Here is a 25,375-nt window from a genome sequence, read left to right on the forward strand (position 1 = left end):
TTCTTTTCTGTTCCCACTACGCTCCATCTTTCCCTGCTGGCGAAAAACAATCGGAGGATGGAGCCGAAGCCCATGCACAATACGAACCAAGGGAGGAGTCACCGAACTCGTGACTTCCAAGACTTTCCAAGAGGAAAACCAAACTGCAAACATCCGGGCCCAACACCAGATGGCGATCTATGCACAGTGTATAGATCTGCAGCTCTACATGCCAATAACAGATGCATACTGGTAAGTAGCATATTCCTTTTCCTTTGTGACCCACCACTCTACCAGACCATACACCATTAGTCATGTCTGGGAGGGTTATCATTTATTGTCTAAATCTCTCTTGTCCAACCAGCAAATGTGTCGCAAATGAATACACAGACAAGCAGACGATTCAATGTTAGTTCAAGGAAACTAAATGGCTACCATGAAGGACAACACAAACTCATGAAGAAACCAGCAAAAATAACCCAATGAAAGAACTGAGCAGGCAACCCCCTGCAAGGCATATGCGTGCCATTGAACTACTAGTAATGCCTGTTAAAATCGCACGATTACCCTTCACTATTGGTCAATGCTTGTGACCTCTTGGGGATGCATAACATTACAAAGTTGACATTCTCTTGCCACATCCATCATAAGAAAATTCATTGAATGCATAAAAGAGAACTAACAACACAATAAAAGACCCGCAGAGATAATCTGAACTTCTAGCACAAGCCATATTTAAAAAATGTGCATCTACCGCTCACAATTCCTCATAATTTTGCTCACCATGGCACCCCAGTTTAGACCTGGCCATATGCAAATCAGTCTCGACCCTGTGCCTCATGGGAACAGTCCAGCCCGAACTGCCAAGCCAGGTCCTCCCTGGTGAGCAAAAGAATGATGGATTTAACCCAGATCTCTTGACTGGGGGTGAATGTTTTGTTTTGTTCTGCATTATGTCCATCAATTGTGTGTCTTTTGCTTTCTCGCCCTAAGTGTGCTAGGCATGCTCAGACGTGAGTCCTGGGCTCACCGTGCCACTGGAATCAAGCTATCCTGGCTGAAGAGGGGTGAAACCCCGAAACTGGTCCTAGGATGCTTGTTTCCGGTCCAGGGAGGACCTGGCTTGGCAGTTCTGGCTGGACTGTTCCCATGAGGCACAGGGTCAAGACTGATTTGCATATGGCTTTGTTCAAACTGGAATGGCATGGTGAGCAAAAGAATGATGGATTTAACCCAGATCTCTTGACTGGGGGTGAATGTTTTGATTTGTTCTGCATTCCGTCCATCAATTGTGTGTCTTTTACATTTTCCGGTAGGCACATTAACTCTACAAGCTTCCTTATGGTGATTTAGCCCAGTGTGCAGATTGCTCTCCTGTCTCTTCAGTACATGGGTTAGCCAGCCGAACTATCATACAGGTGCTACAACCCCAGACTTGCTTGAATAATACAGATCTCCAAACATGTGCCTTAACCTTCTAAATTATTTTAAAATGTGCTGTGTAGGTCTCTCCTGTCCCATGATTCTACCTCTGTCTGCTGTTGCCCCCTCCCAGTTTTACCATTTTTTAATTGACTTCTGGAATGGAATACTTATACTTCCTGTACTTATTTGCCTTGACAGCAAATTCAGATTACTCATCGATGAAATGGTGGTGGTAGGCAGTCCCTGGCTGCTCTGCACTAATTTTCTCCGGTTTGCTAGAGGCCCTGCTGCGCGGTAGGGAGCAGGTCGGTGCACAGTAGCCATTCTGTACCTACTGTGCACTACCACCTCCCACTCTTTCAGACCTTGGACACAGCAGAAGACTGCCTGGTTGACATGGGCTAGTCTATAAATCACGCCCCTTTATTTTGGCAACTCCTATAGCTGCTTAGTGTAAGCACTTAGTTTGCACTGCACTGGCTGGCTCTCTGCCGGGCAGTGGCAGAATTCCACTTTACGCCCACTGAGGAGCTTCTGAACTGCAAACCTTTTATCTGCTGGTGGCAGCTGTTAACTAGTTTCACCCGGCCTGAAGAGACTGTGACTGCCTTGTGTAACTGCACACCAGCCAAACTGCACTAACAACACAGAGCAGATTACGCTTTTAAAGTCACAAAAGGCTGCTGTGGAAGAGGAGCGTGTGTAACTACGTGTACGATGTAAACTATACGCACTAAAAATATAAAGAATGTATACGTAACCATATTTTATGCATAAATAAGTAGCAAGTCAGTTATTTATAGTGCTGCTACAAGGACTGGCATCATAGGATGGTATTTCGGACCCAGCATGGGTATGAAGAGAAGGAAATTGGAACCATTCATGGAATCTTCAAGCCCAAAAACGTGGTAGAATTTGCATACTTATGTTTATTGCTTCAGCATCCTTTTCATCAAGTATTTGTAAGCCAAAGAGAGCACCATACAAGAGCTGGTGACTACTAATCACTTGCAAAAAGCATATATATTTGACCAGGCTGCTGGCGTGTTCCTGGCCAATCCATGTTTCTATATGTTTGTCATAGTTGATCTCTTAGTACAAATACCCGACTATTAGAAAATTGAAGGTGGGATCTATGAAAATCCTCTCCCTTGTGAGACTTACTTGTGAGCATAACTTATTTAGAGATGGAGTGCATAAACTGTCACTCAGAGGAATGGTGTCTCAGACGTCCTGCTGTTTCTGTCACTCCTGAGTGAATTTCTTCATAGAAATCATATTGGAGTTTACTTTTATTTGCCCGTTGCTGTATCACACCCTTCCCTTTGTTCAGTGCTTGTTTCATTTCTAATATTTATCCATCAACGGCCTGTTCCTCAGTGTCTCCTGGAGTTGCTATTAGTCCCTAGAATGTGCACTATCTTTATCCTGCAAGAATCCTGGAGGTGTCCTCTGAAGGTTCTAACGGCCTTAATGCACACATCTCAAGCAAATTCCAAGGAGTCTTGATATTCAGTCCAACTAAAGATCATATTTTAATGATTGCTGAGATCTCAGTATTGTAGAATTATGTTACAGCTTCATGTTACTGAACAAGTTCCCTCATTGGCACAAGCCTTGTTTTCTGATGATCCCAAAGTTTAGGAAGCACGGTACAGATGGGTCCTTCATATCTAGAATGGGTTAATATTTATCTGTCCTTTGCATTAAAACAAGAGGTTGAAAATAAGGCCATATCTTAAAATGCTTCAATCTAGTCTGTTGTGTTAGGCTCTGTGCTCCGTCTGGGCTTTCCACCCTCTTCTACTGTGACCTATACTTGGAGTTCTTCTGTAGTCATAAGAGTGTGAACACAGTGTAGAATAGAAGTAACCTTTTGCAGCATTGAATGCAAAGTTTTTAAACGGAGTCTCCTAAATCACAGACCTAATGTGTGGCTACAAATTTACTTTTGGATTTTGTGACTCATAAATCAAGGAAACCTATGGTCTTTCATCATCTTATGAACTGCGATGTGGCTTGAAAAAAGAGGAAGATCTGTGGGGCAGTGTAAACTAGAGTTGGTGGTAGAATTCCTAATGTCATATTTTACTTAAAGGACGCAATTGATGTCTCCTATTTCTTTTCTGTCTCTATTATACTCTTCTTCAATGTTGGCCCCTCAAAGAAGTTGCTGTGACTTGTGCTTGTATATGTCAGAGCACGGAGGTCAAAAATACAAACCAGCAAGAATATCAATTACTAATATATCATAAAATTAAGTGTATATGAGTAAATGTAGATTTACTTTTCCCAACTCCATGTGTACTTACCTTGACAATATATATATCTTAAAAGTAAATAAGTATGAACCGTCCAATCTAAACATATCTTGACGATATAGTGTTAGTCAGTATTTAGGAGTCTGTATTGTTGCAGGTCTATATTAAAAACAATCTTGTAGTAGAACCCCTCTGGCCTGAGAACCTACTCTCAGGGAAGGAGTTGGTCTGGGGGCGGGTATTTTATTGTTCTTGATATGTAGTGTATGTCAGTGGGGACACTTGGCTGTTACTCATTGTATGTGGTTTGTGGTCCGTTATTTTCTTTTTCACAGGGTTGAATCTAGATAAACAGGCCATTGAGGGAATTTAATGGTTGTAGAGTGTTTATTTTGACACATCTTCCAATACTGATTATCATCAATCCCTCTGCTACAATTAAACCCATCAACATCATATGCTCTTTGCCTAGCGCCAGAAAATGCCTGTTTGCAGATAACACTTCTCTATAAAGAGGACGCTCATAGATGTATTTGCATATTAGTAATTGCATATTGATGTATTTCATGTGGCTATCCTGAAAGTGTGACATTTAGCCGGGCTCATGTTGGGCACCTTCTTTTAGAATGTCAAATGATTTAAAAGGTTCCTTCTGTCTTGAGTTTAATTTCTTGTTTAATACTTTCTCAGTGTATTAGATTTTGCTCCTTTACTAAGTTGACTAAATGCTAGCCTTTCTTTGTTCAGTTATTTGGCATATGAATCTTACTCAAATGATCATTTTGCTTTCATAAAAACAATTGTAATCTACTTATTTTACAGATTCGTGGGACGTTAAAAAGCTGGACAAAACTGTGGTGTGTATTGAAGCCTGGTGTGTTGCTGATCTATAAAACTCCCAAAAACGGCCAGTGGGTTGGGACGGTGCTCTTAAATGCCTGCGAGATCATCGAGAGGCCTTCCAAGAAGGATGGGTTTTGCTTTAAACTCTTTCATCCACTAGAGCAATCCATCTGGGCTGTGAAGGTAAATACTTACTCTCTTATTGAAGCAATAGCGATGCTGCATGTTATTTTTTAAGTCTAAAGAACAGTATATGATACAATACAGAGCAAAATGCTATCTCCCATCATCCCCTTTGGTATCGCTTTGTTCGCCCTAAATTGGCAGAGTATGCCCAGACGTGGGTCCCTTGCTCACTTTGCCACTGGATTCAAGATAGCCTGTCTGATGAGGGTTATGAACCTGAAACCGGTCCCAGGATGCTAGTTTCCGGTCCAGGGAAGACATGGCTTGGCAGTTCGGGCTGGACTGTTCCCATGAGGCACAGGGTCAGACTGATTTGCATATGGCCATGTCTGAACTGGGGTGGTGGAGTGAGCTAAAGAATGATGATGGATTAAACCCAGATCAGTTGACTTGGGTTGAGTGCTTGCAATGTTCAACACTCCGTCCATCATCCCCTTTGGTATCGCTTTGATCTCCCAGAGGAGGGCCTTACAAGTATTATCACAGTGAAAATCTTTTATCGCCAAGGTTTGTCAGTGGGTATATCCAACACCAAAACCATGTCCAACTATGGTAGTGTTTTGGATTCCATATACAATACCTTTCTGCAGGTTTTTATATAGAGTAATAACAATCCACCAATAATGTCTATTGATATTAACATATGCTTTTCACAAACAAATGTCAGGCTTAAAGCCTTGATCATTGGCTTGCCACCCTAACCAACACAGCCCTTTTGTCTTGAGCATAAGCTTTCCTCGAAGGTAGTGGCTAGTGGCGGGGTGGTGGTACGAAGACAAATACACATAAAAAGGGAGAGAATAAAAAGTACCTGTTACCCCCGCCGCATCGCCGCGCTTCTGCTCCTGACTGCAGCACAGACTCCCCTACGGCCAATCCTCATGCTGCTCTCATGCATGAGAGCAGCGTCAGTATTGGCCTGAGTGGTGTGTTTGTACCCTCCTAGAGAGACCGGGAGCCTGTGCCCGCTGTTTCCAACCCGGCAACGCAGATCGGGTTGGAGGCAGCTTAATGTGCATGTCGGTTTTGCTGTCCAAAGACGGCCGACCAAACTGGCATGAGCACTGCTAGCAGTGCCCAACACTCCCTCTCCGTGACTGCACCCGCGATGGCCCTGCCCTCAAGACCCCGCACTTAGAAGTTGAAAAATAAAACTAAAATAAACCTGTTTTTTTTTATTGTTTTTTACGTCAACTTTTGAGGCTGCTGGCGAGGGGGGCTGGGTGGGACACCATAACGGAGGAGCTGCCACTGCCACAAGGCAAAAAGTGCAATACAAGCCCTTTCACTAGATGCACAGAGCATCTGAACAATGAAATGCTGTATTTGGAGAAACCACCATGTAGGGTAAGGCTAAGCCCCTCTCTCAGTAGTACTTCTGAATGCTGTTTTTCTGTTGCTCACACAAGGTCTCACTACAGCTGCTTTGTGAAGCCGGACCGAACTAGTTTTTATCATCTGAGTCGGACTGTCTCAAATTTTGATGAGCCAAGAAGTGGCCAAGATCATTGAAATGAAGACCTGTCAATTAATCAGTGCTGTTTATAGCAACCAGTGAACCGGGGTATTTAGCAGTGTTTTCACACTGACATGCAGCAGTATTTGGAAACATTCCCATGGCGATTTAGTTTTCCTATCTGGTGAGTTCCAGTCTGGAATCTCACCTTGCAGAGTTAAGCTCACATAACACTATCCCAGTACGATTAGTATTGCATTGAGTCACATGCAGAGACCTCACTGTTTGCCGTAGGTGGCCCACAACAGTTTGATATTGCGTGTGCCACACAGCATAGATAAGTGCTTGTTCATCGGTTGTAAACTGGTGAAAGTATGAGAGGTCTGAGTGAACTGATGCTGTTCTGCTTCCAGTACAGTCTGTCGTCCTTGTGTGAGCTGTGTTAGAATGAGGTCATGTGTTATCAGTGGCGGCTGCTAGGGAACAGTACAAGTGGTGAGTCGGGGGAAAGGGGGATTTAGAAAAAAAGAAGACGTACCTGCTGTCCACCACCTCTCCTCCGTCCTCCCCCTGTTCCTGACTTCCCGCAACGCACAGGCTCCCAGATTCCCCAAGACAATGACGGTGCTACTGTCACCGGTATGACAGCAGCAACGTGATTGGTTTTAGCAGCCTAGTTTGCCACTCACACTGCCTAGGAGCCTGGGACTGTTCTCCACCCAGCTGTGCAACACAGCCAGGTGGAAAAATTCTAAGTCGATTTGGCCAACCCAACCGTCAAGCGCACTTATGGTGCACCAACCACTCCTCCACCCTCTGATGACAGCCAAACCCCAACCTAACCTGGCTCCATACTAAAAATAAAATAAGAACGTTGTGCTAGTATCATTTTCTTTTTGCACTGCTCAGAGAGCAGTGGGGCGCCGCTGTGTGTGATCACATGCGTTTGAAAACGTGCCAGAGTGGAAGATACTATCATGCCTGAAAAGCTTTCAGTCTAAATATTACAGAACCTCATTTTAATTTAAAAGGCCCTCTTTGCAAGGCAGTGAGACTAAACATCTATGGCGCCTGCAAGCTTCAAGTGAAGTATAGGGTGTGCCTCTTGAAACTAGGCTATCGTTTCTATGTGTTCAAACGATTTAGATGGAGCAGCTATAAAAAGAGCTTAATTATCATTATGCGCATGCAGCACAGTAAGTAGCCTATTCTTTGTTGTGCTTTGTAGTTGTTCACATCAATACAAGAAGAAACCAAGGAACAACATGTCATTGGCTCACATTGAGCGGCGTTCTCATATCAAACAATGTTGTGAACAAAGGCTATTTCATTGTTTTTTACAGCAGTGTCTTTTTCATTTATTTTAAGGGCCCTAAAGGAGAGGCGGTCGGCTCCATCACTCAGCCTTTACCGAGCAGTTATTTGATCATCCGCGCTGCTTCTGAATCAGATGGTAAACACTCTGCATTTGTTGTTTTCTGTTTTTCCCCTAAGAGCTGACAGCTATAGGAGTGCTTCATAACCTGTGTGCTTGTGGTGATGGTGCAGTGTTCACAAGGGTACCACCTCTTCCATTAAAAACCAGAGTACCGACCAGCTGAGCATTGTCACTTGTGTTAGCACATTTCTTTGGTGCATTGACACATTTGTTTGTGTGCAAATGAAGTAAATCTCAGTTCATATAATGCCACCCATGTCCGTTATTGCATGTCCTGTCCTGTCCAAATCCGATCTCAGGACCTAGGCCGTGTATTTTCTTTCTAAGGATGCATGCACAGGTGGAATAATGGAACACGTTTATGACTACTGAGAACACTTTCACCTTCTGTGATGTTTGCACTTCTTCCTATCTCTCTCACTTGCACACAGTTGGCATAAAGTTGATGCACGGAACGTGAGGTACCCGAAAGCCGCATTGGATTTGTTTTCAGAGAAGTCTCAAGCAACTACTTACCATGCCTCTGCCCATTGCCTTCACATAGCCTCTTCAGTGTCACGTTTCACTTGCCAGAATAGAAGCATCAGCACATACTGTTTCATTCTGTTAAAACTAACTGAAGCCCTTTCACTTCAGGCAGAAGTTTTTTGATCCTTATTTTCTAATTAGGTTTTTCGGTTCCTCTCAAATGCAGTCACCCGCTCTGAACCCTCAGATCCTATATGGTGCTAAATCCACTTGTTTGAAGGATGCTGATTCTTCATCTGTGCAGTTATTTGCCCCCTGCTATAATTTGACAACCAGTAGTACCGATCAGTGATGTTATTCCCAGGCATTTGAACAACTTAGCAGTGAGACCTGGGCCACATGCTCCTTTCCCAAAGATCTCTGAACTGCACCAAAGCAAGTTACTTTGGGTCTGTGTTAACAAAGGTTTGAGTTTGAAGCAGGTACAAAGCGAGAGAAGGTTTATGAAACCTGTGCCCTTGGCATTGAGGCTTTCATTCACATGAAAGGTCTAAGCAAAATGTACTATATAGCATGAATTTGCTCTTAAAATGTATGTCTCCATATCATGCATGCAAGTTTATTTTAGGCTTTAAGACACATAACGTATTCGTTTATGCATCCCTTCCTAAACTGATTCTGTAAGGTTTTTTAGCAAAGCTTCCCACTCAAGCTATGACCAAAAAAATGAACATGGGTCTCCCAAGATTGTACACCGCGAGTATTTTGCCCTTTGAGAACCAATCCAGGTCTTTGTCATGTAACAGACATTGTAATTTAACACTGTAGGGATAACTATCAATGCTGTACCTTTTCATTATGGTTTCTGCAGCATGTAAGAGGTCTTTGCTACATAGGACATGCACCAGCCCAGCCAAGACCAAGTATGATTGTGCTGAGTAGTGTTAATTAGTGGAGATCATTGATCATGGGAAGCACTAGCCGTGCATTGCCTGGAGCGCATATATATATATATATATATATATATATATCTATATATATATATATATATATATATATATATATCCAAAACTTACAGGAACCCACTTCGGAATCAAGCCACACGGAGGTAAGTAGGCTCGGATACCTTTAATGACAGTTTGCCAGCAGGAACACTTCAAAAAATAAACATCCAAATTCGTGCCAGACACGTTTCAGGAACTAATCCTTTCTTCAGTGGCAAAGTGGAAGACAAAAAGAGAAGCGTTTTTCGGTTGCGAGCTGACTTCAATTTATCGCACCTGCCCCGATGGGCGTGGCCACATGGCATTCTGGGCGATGCAGTTCACTCCCATGCTACCCCAGTGGGTGCATTCTCTTAAGTCAAAATAAATCCTTCAATGATGCACTGTATTTCTTGAAGGTAACTGCTCCGCTTTGCAGCTGCCAAGTGAGCCTGAAACTGACAACTTCCTGCAAAAGCGTCAGCTTCCCTCCGTCCCGTTAATGGCAGCACCGATGGTGTCGTCACGGACCCGCATTGACGCGGTGGGCTACATCCTCGACCGGGTGAAGGCCGTTAATAAATCCAAAACTTACAGGAACCCACTTCGGAATCAAGCCACACGGAGGTAAGTAGGCTCGGATACCTTTAATGACAGTTTGCCAGCAGGAACACTTCAAAAAATAAACATCCAAATTCGTGCCAGACGCGTTTCAGGAACTAAACCTTTCTTCAGTGGCAAAGTGGAAGACAAAAAGAGAAGCGTTTTTCGGTTGCGAGCTGACTTCAATTTATCGCACCTGCCCCGATGGGCGTGGCCACATGGCATTCTGGGCGATGCAGTTCACTCCCATGCTACCCCAGTGGGTGCATTCTCTTAAGTCAAAATAAATCCTTCAATGATGCACTGTATTTCTTGAAGGTAACTGCTCCGCTTTGCAGCTGCCAAGTGAGCCTGAAACTGACAACTTCCTGCAAAAGCGTCAGCTTCCCTCCGTCCCGTTAATGGCAGCACCGATGGTGTCGTCACGGACCCGCATTGACGCGGTGGGCTACATCCTCGACCGGGTGAAGGCCGTTAATAAATCCAAAACTTACAGGAACCCACTTCGGAATCAAGCCACACGGAGGTAAGTAGGCTCGGATACCTTTAATGACAGTTTGCCAGCAGGAACACTTCAAAAAATAAACATCCAAATTCGTGCCAGACGCGTTTCAGGAACTAATCCTTTCTTCAGTGGCAAAGTGGAAGACAAAAAGAGAAGCGTTTTTCGGTTGCGAGCTGACTTCAATTTATCGCACCTGCCCCGATGGGCGTGGCCACATGGCATTCTGGGCGATGCAGTTCACTCCCATGCTACCCCAGTGGGTGCATTCTCTTAAGTCAAAATAAATAGCATGGGAGTGAACTGCATCGCCCAGAATGCCATGTGGCCACGCCCATTGGGGCAGGTGCGATAAATTGAAGTCAGCTCGCAACCGAAAAACGCTTCTCTTCTTGTCTTCCACTTTGCCACTGAAGAAAGGATTAGTTCCTGAAACGCGTCTGGCACGAATTTGGATGTTTATTTTTTGAAGTGTTCCTGCTGGCAAACTGTCATTAAAGGTATCCGAGCCTACTTACCTCCGTGTGGCTTGATTCCGAAGTGGGTTCCTGTAAGTTTTGGATTTATTAACGGCCTTCACCCGGTCGAGGATGTAGCCCACCGCGTCAATGCGGGTCCGTGACGACACCATCGGTGCTGCCATTAACGGGACGGAGGGAAGCTGACGCTTTTGCAGGAAGATGTCAGTTTCAGGCTCACTTGGCAGCTGCAAAGCGAAGCAGTTACCTTCAAGAAATACAGTGCATCATTGAAGGATTTATTTTGACGTAAGAGAATGCACCCACTGGGGTAGCATGGGAGTGAACTGCATCGCCCAGAATGCCATGTGGCCACGCCCATCGGGGCAGGTGCGATAAATTGAAGTCAGCTCGCAACCGAAAAACGCTTCTCTTCTTGTCTTCCACTTTGCCACTGAAGAAAGGATTAGTTCCTGAAACGCGTCTGGCACGAATTTGGATGTTTATTTTTTGAAGTGTTCCTGCTGGCAAACTGTCATTAAAGGTATCCGAGCCTACTTACCTCCGTGTGGCTTGATTCCGAAGTGGGTTCCTGTAAGTTTTGGATTTATTAACGGCCTTCACCCGGTCGAGGATGTAGCCCACCGCGTCAATGCGGGTCCGTGACGACACAATCGGTGCTGCCATTAACGGGACGGAGGGAAGCTGACGCTTTTGCAGGAAGATGTCAGTTTCAGGCTCACTTGGCAGCTGCAAAGCGAAGCAGTTACCTTCAAGAAATACAGTGCATCATTGAAGGATTTATTTTGACTTAAGAGAATGCACCCACTGGGGTAGCATGGGAGTGAACTGCATCGCCCAGAATGCCATGTGGCCACGCCCATCGGGGCAGGTGCGATAAATTGAAGTCAGCTCGCAACCGAAAAACGCTTCTCTTCTTGTCTTCCACTTTGCCACTGAAGAAAGGATTAGTTCCTGAAACGCGTCTGGCACGAATTTGGATGTTTATTTTTTGAAGTGTTCCTGCTGGCAAACTGTCATTAAAGGTATCCGAGCCTACTTACCTCCGTGTGGCTTGATTCCGAAGTGGGTTCCTGTAAGTTTTGGATTTATTAACGGCCTTCACCCGGTCGAGGATGTAGCCCACCGCGTCAATGCGGGTCCGTGACGACACCATCGGTGCTGCCATTAACGGGACGGAGGGAAGCTGACGCTTTTGCAGGAAGATGTCAGTTTCAGGCTCACTTGGCAGCTGCAAAGCGAAGCAGTTACCTTCAAGAAATACAGTGCATCATTGAAGGATTTATTTTGACTTAAGAGAATGCACCCACTGGGGTAGCATGGGAGTGAACTGCATCGCCCAGAATGCCATGTGGCCACGCCCATCGGGGCAGGTGCGATAAATTGAAGTCAGCTCGCAACCGAAAAACGCTTCTCTTCTTGTCTTCCACTTTGCCACTGAAGAAAGGATTAGTTCCTGAAACGCGTCTGGCACGAATTTGGATGTTTATTTTTTGAAGTGTTCCTGCTGGCAAACTGTCATTAAAGGTATCCGAGCCTACTTACCTCCGTGTGGCTTGATTCCGAAGTGGGTTCCTGTAAGTTTTGGATTTATTAACGGCCTTCACCCGGTCGAGGATGTAGCCCACCGCGTCAATGCGGGTCCGTGACGACACCATCGGTGCTGCCATTAACGGGACGGAGGGAAGCTGACGCTTTTGCAGGAAGATGTCAGTTTCAGGCTCACTTGGCAGCTGCAAAGCGAAGCAGTTACCTTCAAGAAATACAGTGCATCATTGAAGGATTTATTTTGACTTAAGAGAATGCACCCACTGGGGTAGCATGGGAGTGAACTGCATCGCCCAGAATGCCATGTGGCCACGCCCATCGGGGCAGGTGCGATAAATTGAAGTCAGCTCGCAACCGAAAAACGCTTCTCTTCTTGTCTTCCACTGAAGAAAGGATTAGTTCCTGAAACGCGTCTGGCACGAATTTGGATGTTTATTTTTTGAAGTGTTCCTGCTGGCAAACTGTCATTAAAGGTATCCGAGCCTACTTACCTCCGTGTGGCTTGATTCCGAAGTGGGTTCCTGTAAGTTTTGGATTTATTAACGGCCTTCACCCGGTCGAGGATGTAGCCCACCGCGTCAATGCGGGTCCGTGACGACACCATCGGTGCTGCCATTAACGGGACGGAGGGAAGCTGACGCTTTTGCAGGAAGATGTCAGTTTCAGGCTCACTTGGCAGCTGCAAAGCGAAGCAGTTACCTTCAAGAAATACAGTGCATCATTGAAGGATTTATTTTGACTTAAGAGAATGCACCCACTGGGGTAGCATGGGAGTGAACTGCATCGCCCAGAATGCCATGTGGCCACGCCCATCGGGGCAGGTGCGATAAATTGAAGTCAGCTCGCAACCGAAAAACGCTTCTCTTCTTGTCTTCCACTTTGCCACTGAAGAAAGGATTAGTTCCTGAAACGCGTCTGGCACGAATTTGGATGTTTATTTTTTGAAGTGTTCCTGCTGGCAAACTGTCATTAAAGGTATCCGAGCCTACTTACCTCCGTGTGGCTTGATTCCGAAGTGGGTTCCTGTAAGTTTTGGATTTATTAACGGCCTTCACCCGGTCGAGGATGTAGCCCACCGCGTCAATGCGGGTCCGTGACGACACCATCGGTGCTGCCATTAACGGGACGGAGGGAAGCTGACGCTTTTGCAGGAAGATGTCAGTTTCAGGCTCACTTGGCAGCTGCAAAGCGAAGCAGTTACCTTCAAGAAATACAGTGCATCATTGAAGGATTTATTTTGACTTAAGAGAATGCACCCACTGGGGTAGCATGGGAGTGAACTGCATCGCCCAGAATGCCATGTGGCCACGCCCATCGGGGCAGGTGCGATAAATTGAAGTCAGCTCGCAACCGAAAAACGCTTCTCTTCTTGTCTTCCACTTTGCCACTGAAGAAAGGATTAGTTCCTGAAACGCGTCTGGCACGAATTTGGATGTTTATTTTTTGAAGTGTTCCTGCTGGCAAACTGTCATTAAAGGTATCCGAGCCTACTTACCTCCGTGTGGCTTGATTCCGAAGTGGGTTCCTGTAAGTTTTGGATTTATTAACGGCCTTCACCCGGTCGAGGATGTAGCCCACCGCGTCAATGCGGGTCCGTGACGACACCATCGGTGCTGCCATTAACGGGACGGAGGGAAGCTGACGCTTTTGCAGGAAGATGTCAGTTTCAGGCTCACTTGGCAGCTGCAAAGCGAAGCAGTTACCTTCAAGAAATACAGTGCATCATTGAAGGATTTATTTTGACTTAAGAGAATGCACCCACTGGGGTAGCATGGGAGTGAACTGCATCGCCCAGAATGCCATGTGGCCACGCCCATCGGGGCAGGTGCGATAAATTGAAGTCAGCTCGCAACCGAAAAACGCTTCTCTTCTTGTCTTCCACTGAAGAAAGGATTAGTTCCTGAAACGCGTCTGGCACGAATTTGGATGTTTATTTTTTTAAGTGTTCCTGCTGGCAAACTGTCATTAAAGGTATCCGAGCCTACTTACCTCCGTGTGGCTTGATTCCGAAGTGGGTTCCTGTAAGTTTTGGATTTATTAACGGCCTTCACCCGGTCGAGGATGTAGCCCACCGCGTCAATGCGGGTCCGTGACGACACCATCGGTGCTGCCATTAACGGGATGGAGGGAAGCTGACGCTTTTGCAGGAAGATGTCAGTTTCAGGCTCACTTGGCAGCTGCAAAGCGAAGCAGTTACCTTCAAGAAATACAGTGCATCATTGAAGGATTTATTTTGACTTAAGAGAATGCACCCACTGGGGTAGCATGGGAGTGAACTGCATCGCCCAGAATGCCATGTGGCCACGCCCATCGGGGCAGGTGCGATAAATTGAAGTCAGCTCGCAACCGAAAAACGCTTCTCTTCTTGTCTTCCACTTTGCCACTGAAGAAAGGATTAGTTCCTGAAACGCGTCTGGCACGAATTTGGATGTTTATTTTTTGTATCCGAGCCTACTTACCTCCGTGTGGCTTGATTCCGAAGTGGGTTCCTGTAAGTTTTGGATATATATATATGTGACCAAGACCACGGACGTGGTCGAAACGCGTCGTCCTCTTCTGCCCTGTGAAGAATAAAGCTGCTTTGATGATCGAGTGGGCTCGTGTGGATTCTTTTCTGGCTTGGAATCAACTGTTTCGAAATATATATATATATATATATATATTCTCTCAACAATGGTAGCTCACTGCAAAACGCACTCGAGCCTTCACGGGGTTACCAGCCTTTATTAACAACCAGGTATGGACGTGTGACACCAGCAGGTGAGTTATGCAGCTTCCCCCAGTTCCGACGCGTTTCGAGTTTCCTCTTCTTCATGGGTTAGGGAGGAAGTATGTGCGTGCTGCGGGCCAACCCCCTAATGTCAAAAGTCCCTCCCTCAATAAGGCTTGACTGGGGCTTGTGGGAGTTGAAGTGCCAAAATGTCCGCAGACTCTGCCATATTTCCCGCACTTATTTCTGCAATTTTGAGTCCTGGGTGGACCCCCGCTTGTTTCCACGTCCTCAATCCTGCGTGTCGGCCCCACAATTGGAACGATGTATTCGTGCCTGTGGCTCCCTTCTGTATCTGGGATGGTGCAGTTTCTGGCGGATGAGCGTCCGCCTCGATATTCTCTCAACAATGGTAGCTCACTGCAAAACGCACTCGAGCCTTCACGGGGTTACCAGCCTTTATTAACAACCAGGTATGGACGTGTGACACCAGCAGGTGAGTTATGCAGCTTCCCCCAGTTCCGACGCGTTTCGAGTTTCCTCTTCTTCATGGGTTAGGGAGGAAGTATGTGCGTGCTGCGGGCCAACCCCCTAATGTCAAAAGTCCCGCCCTCAATAAGGCTTGACTGGGGCTTGTGGGAGTTGAAGTGCCAAAATGTCCGCAGACTCTGCCATATTTCCCGCACTTATTTCTGCAATTTTGAGTCCTGGGTGGGCCCCCGCTTGTTTCCACGTCCTCAATCCTGCGTGTCGGCCCCACAATTGGAACGATGTATTCGTGCCTGTGGCTCCCTTCTGTATCTGGGATGGTGCAGTTTCTGGCGGATGAGCGTCCGCCTCGATATTCTCTCAACAATGGTAGCTCACTGCAAAACGCACTCGAGCCTTCACGGGGTTACCAGCCTTTATTAACAACCAGGTATGGACGTGTGACACCAGCAGGTGAGTTATGCAGCTTCCCCCAGTTCCGACGCGTTTCGAGTTTCCTCTTCTTCATGGGTTAGGGAGGAAGTATGTGCGTGCTGCGGGCCAACCCCCTAATGTCAAAAGTCCCGCCCTCAATAAGGCTTGACTGGGGCTTGTGGGAGTTGAAGTGCCAAAATGTCCGCAGACTCTGCCATATTTCCCGCACTTATTTCTGCAATTTTGAGTCCTGGGTGGACCCCCGCTTGTTTCCACGTCCTCAATCCTGCGTGTCGGCCCCACAATTGGAACGATGTATTCGTGCCTGTGGCTCCCTTCTGTATCTGGGATGGTGCAGTTTCTGGCGGATGAGCGTCCGCCTCGATATTCTCTCAACAATGGTAGCTCACTGCAAAACGCACTCGAGCCTTCACGGGGTTACCAGCCTTTATTAACAACCAGGTATGGACGTGTGACACCAGCAGGTGAGTTATGCAGCTTCCCCCAGTTCCGACGCGTTTCGAGTTTCCTCTTCTTCATGGGTTAGGGAGGAAGTATGTGCGTGCTGCGGGCCAACCCCCTAATGTCAAAAGTCCCGCCCTCAATAAGGCTTGACTGGGGCTTGTGGGAGTTGAAGTGCCAAAATGTCCGCAGACTCTGCCATATTTCCCGCACTTATTTCTGCAATTTTGAGTCCTGGCTGGTAACCCCGTGAAGGCTCGAGTGCGTTTTGCAGTGAGCTACCATTGTTGAGAGAATATCGAGGCGGACGCTCATCCGCCAGAAACTGCACCATCCCAGATACAGAAGGGAGCCACAGGCACGAATACATCGTTCCAATTGTGGGGCCGACACGCAGGATTGAGGACGTGGAAACAAGCGGGGGTCCACCCAGGACTCAAAATTGCAGAAATAAGTGCGGGAAATATGGCAGAGTCTGCGGACATTTTGGCACTTCAACTCCCACAAGCCCCAGTCAAGCCTTATTGAGGGCGGGACTTTTGACATTAGGGGGTTGGCCCGCAGCACGCACATACTTCCTCCCTAACCCATGAAGAAGAGGAAACTCGAAACGCGTCGGAACTGGGGGAAGCTGCATAACTCACCTGCTGGTGTCACACGTCCATACCTGGTTGTTAATAAAGGCTGGTAACCCCGTGAAGGCTCGAGTGCGTTTTGCAGTGAGCTACCATTGTTGAGAGAATATATATATATATATATATATATATATATAGTTTAAACTATTTTGTATTTTTTATATATATATATATATATATATAGTTTAAACTATTTTGTATTTTTTTTCGGTTCTGATGTGCAAGGACAAACAAAAAACTGCTTATGAACACGCAATGAGGCAGAATGTTCTTCCCAGTCATGCATGCCCAGATCTTTGTTTCTGGCAGGGTGTTCAACCGCAGCAGGCCAAGGCAAAGTGCACTGATGATGGAGTGGTTGCTGGGCCAGCTGCATAACTCTTTGCAGATGTCATTACATGAGTCAATGCATGGACATTTTTGTAGTGCCAGCTGGCGAGTTCACTCACTCATGGAACTGTACTTCTAGTGTGGCTCATTCAATTGTATCTTTGCCATAAACCTTTAATAAAACGTCTGCTTCTATAATTTCCTATGTTGATATTCAGTGTACCTCAAATTCAACTGACTGAGCCTTACAGAATGATGCCATCTCCTTGAAAGGTTTGCACTTCCCTTATCTTTAATAGGTTGTGCTACATTGATGTGGACTGTTGTAACATATGGACTGTGAATATGATCCGGAGTTTTTTAAAATTCTTTGTGTAAGTGGGAACTTGCCTTAACATTCTTCTAGCTGAAGTTGAACAAAGTAGTATTTCAGAAAATATTTGCCTTTTAAATTTCATTTGCTGTCACTTGTGTATCTGATTTTGGCGTACCAAGGATAATCGCAGAAGCAACAGATGCTGCGGTAAGGTAGATCATGCAGCTCACTTGGCAGCTTAAAGCCTGGTGCTCTTGTGCCAAAGGGCACATTCACAGTGCATGTCCTCAATTACCTTGTTATTACTGCCATCAGAATGCAACACAGCACCATGTAAAATGAAGCAGCAAAGCATTACATCGGATTACTGCTCTTTATCTCAACACAGTGAATGTTTGCAGGCAGGCTAGAGTTATCAACCCTGATTAAATTTGGTCTTCCAATCATTCTGAAAAAGTTAAGGTCCGTCACTAAATATTATGTTTACCATTTCAGGCTAGCGAGACACATTAAAGAAGGCAGTGGTTAAGGAAATACGTCCGTGACTTCAAGTCCTTCCTCTTGTTTGCCTAGTCTCCAATAAACCTCATCAGTATATCATAATCTACTGGCTAGAAACTCCAGAGTGACTTAAGAGTGCCAAATCAAGAGTTGAATGAAGAGAAGGTCCGGAATAATAACATGTTTCTGGCTTTCCAGAGTGAGGTAATGCCGGACTTGCCTTCGAAATTGGAGAGTGTTCCAAAAGGCAGTTGCATTGGTAGCTCACATAGAATCTGTTAAACCATGGTGAGCAATAACCTTTATTCTAAAACAGAATGAACTGATTAGAATCCAATCGCAAGTTTAAACTAAACTCATTTGGGCGATAACACACATCGTTTTCAAGATTGCCTTAAAATAGTCAGTAATATAAAAATGGGAGCACAACTATTCTGCTAAGCAGTGTGAGGGATCCATGGATGTGGTTGTGTCCATCAGGACAAGAAAGCTTGCCATAGCACCTTGGTAATTTGAGGAGGGCTAGGGGAGAGACTTGTGTTCCATCTTTGTACTCTGCTAACATCATCTCTTAGTACCTGTTTTTGTTGACTGAGAAGAACTGGCAACTCTGCTACAGTTGTTTTCAAGAGGGACACTTTCTCTTTGAATCTTGCTTTTACCCTTGTGGGCTTTACATCAATTTCCTGTACCTATTTGTATGTATGTGGTAATTCTATAGCACCAACCCAGCCAGAAAGCAGCAGAGCACTGTACAGGGTCATTAATCAAACTCGTACTTTGAGTTAATTTTACACTCCGTTTCAGTGGCCGGTATCCGCTACTTGAAGCATTTGCATCCAGCGGTCTCCTTCTAACTCTAGGTTGCTTCATCACATATGGGCTCCATAGTATGAAAGGTAGCTTAAGAAAGATTCAGAACACATTTCTGACTATATGCAAGTACATTCAGGGCCTAGCCAAAGATAAACGGGTTCGGTGCCTGCCCCCGGTACTTGAGTTTACAATGTCATTCCAGTTTAAGTGAAAGTGTTCTTTCTACACCGGATTACTCATTTGTTCGAAACACAGTTTTGTGGTTAGTGATACCAGGGAGTGGTATTGGCTTCACAAAGGCAGCTGTATTCAGCTGCCAAAAAAAAAGGAATCTCCTTACAAATCTCAGTTCAGAGGAAGGTACGCCCGTCCCATTTCAATCCGAAGTTGTACTTTGAAACTTTTGCCATAAGAATGTTGGCAAGGCTCTCCTCACAGTGCCTTCATGGATCTTGTAATTTGATAATTAATCAGTTGAAGGGGCTAAACTTCATAGTCCCAGTGTCTAGTGTTAAGATACAGACTGAAGGTGTAAATTCATCGTTCGAACTACATTATATCATGATACAGTAGGAGTTGTATCATTCCTCGTGTAACTTCTTTCTTGAGAGTACCGTCTGAGAAATGGAAGGCGAAATGAAGTCTTGAGGACTAAACATTAACTCTAGCCTTTCCCTTGCCAACAAAGTCAATGGTCTGGTCACTGGTACCTCACTCTTAGAAAGTCATTGAAGATTTAGACTCCTTGGGTGGGCAAGGATATGTGGGTAGCTCAGCATAGGATGCAGGCCAGCCTTCCTCAGTGTGCCTTTGCAGTACTCCTCATCTTGAGGCATTGTAAAAGTCGCACTGTGTGTTTAGATTGCTTGGGTCTTGAAGCTTCAACCTTTCGAATAACTGCTTGTCAAGTATCTCTCATCAGTTTTGTGTTGGTCTAATTATCAAGTCTTTGGTCTTTACCATTGTATACCCCTGTGTTTGCAAATGTTTCACCTTTACAGAAAGTTGCAGAATGCAAGGGATACTTGTGTTTCTTTTGCAGCTTCTATAGGAAAAAAGGTCTGAAGACTCACTTCCTGGTGACTCCCCAATGGGTCATGCTTAAGGTTTCGCCTACAAGCCTTTTCATGGAGGAACATATTCAAAGATTAGTAAAGAAGTGGCCTGTAAGATCTTTATGTGAAGTCATTGTTCTCATTTCAAATCTCAATTAGTTGCCCTGTGGTTAAGGGGATTCTAACTCGGGCGATGACACACATCCCTCTGCACCTTGAGAGTTTCTGCAAAATAACATAGAAGATAAAAACGCTTGAGCTGCTAGCGCTTTTAAAACACATAGTTGTCAGCATTGTTTCACTTTTACCTTGTGTGCTTCTATTAGAGACAAATGTCATACAAATCAGCTGAAGCTTGAACCATTCATAACTTCCTTGCTATCCTGCCTCGAGGGTAAACATAGTTTACCACGCATGCGACACAACCCATGCCATTCCAACGCTGTCATTACAACAACCGCTTTGTTACATCGCGTGCCATTACAACGCAAGTCGGAACAATGACTTGCTTTAGGGGTCTGAAGTTGTTGGATTTCAAATCCAACACCTTCCCTACTGTTGCACAGACTGGAGCTAGAATAGTATATTATACTATTCCAAAATCCCGCGCCACCCCTTCAGCAAGTCGTTGTTCCGACTTGCATTGTAATGGCATGCAATGTAACAGCGCGGTCGTTGTAATGAACGCGTTGTAATGTCATGTGTTGAAAAAGCATGCGATTTAACGTGGCATATTCTGCCTCGAGCTATAAGTTACTCACGATATAGACTGGTGCAAACTATTAGCTGTTTTGCATACTATATCATGCAGAGGGTGCATTGCCTAAATGTTGGGGACAGACCACTCTTGTTTTCGCTTGAAGAGATTGATATTTTCATATAACGGGTCCATTTCTGTAATAGCACAGATGAGGTATGAGATGATGAGACATGCTGTCAACAGGTAATCTCAGTGCATACACATTTAGGGCCATCTCTACAAAGCTTTTTTTGGTTGCACAGCGCTCGATTCACAGAATCTGTCTGTGACCTCAGAAAGGCCTTTTATTATGTGCAGACCACAAATTACGTTTCAGTAACTGGTTACCAAATCTCAATTTGGGTTTGCGACCAAAGTTCAAATCGGTATTTGGAAGGGGTGTGTTGCAGGCCTCCCTTCCAAATATCAAATTGCAGTGGTATGTATTAATGTTTTGTGATTGAATTTTAATCTTTTACCAACTACTGAAAGGTAGTGGTAAGGCATTCGCTAAGTGAAAGGGGTCTCCATAGGACCCATTCCCCTTTGTAAATATTATGAAATACATTTTCAAGTGTAGGAAGGACAGTAATCCCATGGGTCACTGCCTAGTCTAAAAAATGTGAAACATATCGGTTTTTTTTTTAACTCTTCTGATTTCCTTTGAGGAAAACGGTCTGCATTTAACATTTAATAAACGTAATTTAAAATGATGGCTTTATTCAGAAGCAATCGCGGACAAGATGGTATGCTGACCCTAGCAGGCCCCCATCCCTGTGAAAGGCATTGTGGGTCTTAATTTGTGACCTATCTCATTACTATTCATGAGGTAGGTGGAATTGAGACCCACTTCGAATCTGGATTTTGCAGACCAACCTATTAGTTCAAAGGTCAGCTCGCAAAACCAGAATAGATTTGGTAAATGTCTGTGCGCAGTTTGAGACCACTTACACCAACTCCATTTTTTTGTACATCTCTTGGTGGTAATTGGATGAGGGCCAGGCAGAGGAGTCATTGAATGTTACTTGTATTTACACTGGGCTCGTAGCGCGCCAAAGCTGTCTTCAATGACCAACTGTCCGGGTTTTTCGAGTTCGGCCGCCGCCATTCGAGTCATTCGAGCGAGGAGAGGCACGTCGCTCACATAGCGCTCCGCGAGGCCGCCATCAGTCAGGGGGGCCGCTGAGCATTTGGCGCTGCCTGGAATTGCCCAGAGTATCCCGCAGCAGCTGCAACTTGCAACCGCGCCTCACAGCCCCACTCACAGCCACGCGGTCTGCACCCGCAGCAATTTCTGCAGCAGCTGGGGTGGGGTGGACGAGGAGCTCTACCCCTGGATGTGTTTCGGCGGTGAGCAGCGGATGGAGCAGCGGATGGAGCGGGAACAGGAGTGACTACTGTGACTGTTGGTGAGCTGGAGTCAGCATGGTTCCACTTCTCCATTTAGCTGACAAAGATTGTAATACAAAAGCATGTAAAGCATGTAAAACAAACATATTTGCCTTTTAATCAGAGGATTGACGCCATAGATTGGGTTTAAACACCTGCCTGGTCTTGTGTGTCGCTAGCGAGAGTGGGAAGTGGGAAGCAGTGAGAGCGGCAGCGGTAGCAGGGCGTTTGAGAAGCCGCTACGCTGCAATACCGCAACCACAACCGTAATACCGTGGCCGTGAAGCCGCCATGGTGTCGATGTCGGTGTCGAGGTGAACCCCCGGAGAATGGTGTCCTTTGAGGGGCAGAGGTGTGGGAGAGCAGCGCAGAGCACATCAAGGAGGGAAATAAGCCCTGCACTCCTGGAACAGATCAGACAGCAAGTGAGGTGCCTAGCCTGGCCTGGCCTCCCTTCACCAGAAGCGACCGGATTTCACTTGCTGTTGTTGAACTGAGCCCTGTATGCCCTGCATGCCCTGCGGTTAATGAGTAGGCAGGGAATCCTCACTGAGCTCACCTGCAGGGAGTGCCGCTTTGTTCTCCCTCTTACCTTCCTGCTTGTTGAGCCTACGCCTCGCGGCCCCCGCTTTGCGGGTGCCGCTCGCAGGCTAAGGGTTTTGCCAAAACTTCTGTTTCTGGACCCCCCTGAGTGCATTGGAGCACCAACGCGACCTCGTGGAGCAAGCGACTGCATCACAAGGCTGAGGCGGGACTGCGAGGACCAGCGTGCAGCGCGGCGCTGATCGGCCGCAGCTGGTCCTCTTCCCGCCCCTCCACCTGACCTTCTTATTTAATTTGTGGTAGCAACGCGCACGCGGGACGCGCACGGGGCAAAGAGCGGGCCGTTTAAGGCCGTTCAAGGACGGCTGAGGACGGCCCTGGCCTTGAACCCCTGCCTTTTCGCCCTTAATCATCATTAAACGTCCAAGGTAGGCGGAATTGTGTCCTGTACTTTCGTATAACAACATCAGCGGCCGCCCTCCAGCTATTACACCATTCTCTATTGACCCTGCGTTACAGATGTCGGCCATGCGCAATAGAACCAGAAGTTGTGCGAAAAAAGCTACGGTGGTTGCACAGGTGACAGGACCTATAGATCTTTTTATTTCCCGTGTACATGAGACTATTGATCAAAGCATTGTTTTACTGGAAAAAAGAGTCTCCATGGATCTTGCAAATGCTAAGCGCTCATCCTTGGGTTCTCTTGCTAATGCTAAATCACCCGCTTTGCAGTCTTCGAATATTTGTTCCCTACCCCTAACCATGCCCACTAATAATGCTCCGATTGTACCAAATACTGTTGATTTATCGGTTGCCACATCAGACTCGGACCCGTCTTTTGTTGATCTGGAGGTTACACCAGATCTAGAGGCCTGTCAGTCACCTGGCAAAGCGGTTCCGAGTCTGAGCGGGTTTAATGATGTGGTAACAGCTCCTGTACCTATAGTTTCTCGGGGAAGGGTTACCAATCTCCCAAAGGCTACATCTAAGAGTAAAAACAAAGTAAAACTAACAGTTAGGAATCCTAATCTGATTTCCCCCACTCCACAAACGACATCAGGCATTCCTTGCTGGGTGCAAAACATGGTAACAGATTTAAAACTGGACCTTGAAGCCACAATAGCAGCACAAATCAAGCCTTTAATCTCCAAACTGGACAGGCTTACGTCTTTAATACATTCGAAATGGCCACACAAAACGAATGGGCAAGGGCCTGATCAGCCACAAGGGATTACAGAAGCAGCCCCTAAATGTTCATCATGTATCCAGCCCCCTAAAGATGTATTAAACAACGTTCAAGTAACCGTAGCCCCCGGGAACCCAGTTATACCTCATTTGTTGCAAACAGGGAATAATTTTGTTCAATCCACAACTATACCCACTCCGAAGGTGGTGGGTTCTATTTTGACTCACCAACACTCTGTTGTTGGTAATAATACCACCACTATTCAAGTAAAAGATGTTGTAGGGAAATCTAATACCCCTTTAGTACCTCTTCCTACGAACAAACCTGAAGGTCCTAAGCCAAAGCAGGCACGTTTTAGGTCAATTAATCTACCACCAGAGGTTTCCCCTTTTGTGGTTGTGTTGACAGCAGTCCCCCCGTTGAAGGAGGGAGTAAAAGAAACTCACGTTGAGCTAAGAAATAAATGTGCTCAATGGTTCCACTTACATAAACCTCTACCTAACAATATGAACGGTGAAATTCTTACTGTACGTAGAGGGGACTGGGTGGGCAGAAGCAAGAAAACAATAGTAGGGGATGTAATTACAGTTAATTTTAGAGATATAGGGGCAGCTAGTTATATATGTAATGCACCCAACAGTGGTCCTGCGACTCAAATTAACCCACTCCCTTTGTCTTATTTTTTACCGATGCCTTCAAGACCAAACCCTCCTTGTTCCACTTTCCAAAGTAATAGAGGATCTGTGTATCCCCTGCAACATGTTACTAAACCCTGGCAGCAACCACTACACCCTTCTTCTTTTTTTCCACATTATGTTAATTTTCACCAGCAGCCATTACATGCTCCATCTTTTCCCCTGCACCATGTTAATCCCCAATGGCAACATCCTCCCCATTTTCCACCACCCCTATTTCAGCCTGCCCATCAGTGGCAGCAACCCTTTCAGCCACTACAACCAGTTAAACCCCAGTGGCAACAAACATGGCAGGACTTGCCCCCTTCCCAAGATCCCTTGTACTCACAACTTGCCCATCCTAACAGATATGCTGTGTTGGACGAGGTAGATTGACTCAGCTCTACTGAAGCTTTGGATTTAAACATCTCTACGTCCTATTTAGATATGGTGAGTGCTTCTCCAGTTACACCTTTAGCCGCACTTCCCGAACCCCCAATGGTGTCATCGCTAATACCCCTCTCGCGTTTAGAAAATAGGGATAGCCTTGATGCATGTACAGTTACTGTTACCCCCAGATTAAGCCCAGATATCATCTCTCGGGAAGATGGTCCTACTCTATTACGAACAACTCAGCCAGAGTCGTCTGTTGTTGGCGATTCTGGTAAACCAGCAGGACTCTCTCTTGTTTCCTGGAACATCGCTGGCCTTGCCAGCAAACTAGGTACACCCTTCTGGACCAGTTTTTTGGGGGAGGGATTGGACCTAATTTTGTTGCAGGAAACTTGGTGTCTGGACCCCATTAACATCGAAGGGTACGCATCCCACTGTCTTAGAGCCACCAAATCTAGCTCGGGTAGGGCTAAGGGTGGCCTTTTGGTGCTTTTATCTACCAAGCTGTGTGATTGTACGGTTAAATACAGCACGACAGTTGGGACCCATAGC

At 45.8% G+C, this 25,375-nt stretch overlaps 1 protein-coding gene across 5 annotated transcripts in view; it reads left to right on the forward strand.

Moving 5' to 3' along the window:
• The window catches only part of OSBPL8 (oxysterol binding protein like 8), a 939,874-nt gene that overhangs the window by 729,650 nt on the left and 184,849 nt on the right, over positions 1-25,375 (forward strand). For all 5 annotated transcript variants that reach the window (XM_085653858.1, XM_085653857.1, XM_085653859.1 and 2 more), the window contains 2 exons: positions 4,488-4,691; positions 7,519-7,603. In XM_085653858.1, the coding sequence (XP_085509984.1) occupies positions 4,488-4,691; positions 7,519-7,603 (289 nt within the window). The remainder of the gene's footprint in view (positions 1-4,487; positions 4,692-7,518; positions 7,604-25,375) is intronic.

This window comes from Triturus cristatus, chromosome 4_1 (genome assembly GCF_964204655.1).
Source record: "Triturus cristatus chromosome 4_1, aTriCri1.1, whole genome shotgun sequence".
Lineage (NCBI taxonomy): Eukaryota > Metazoa > Chordata > Amphibia > Caudata > Salamandridae > Triturus > Triturus cristatus.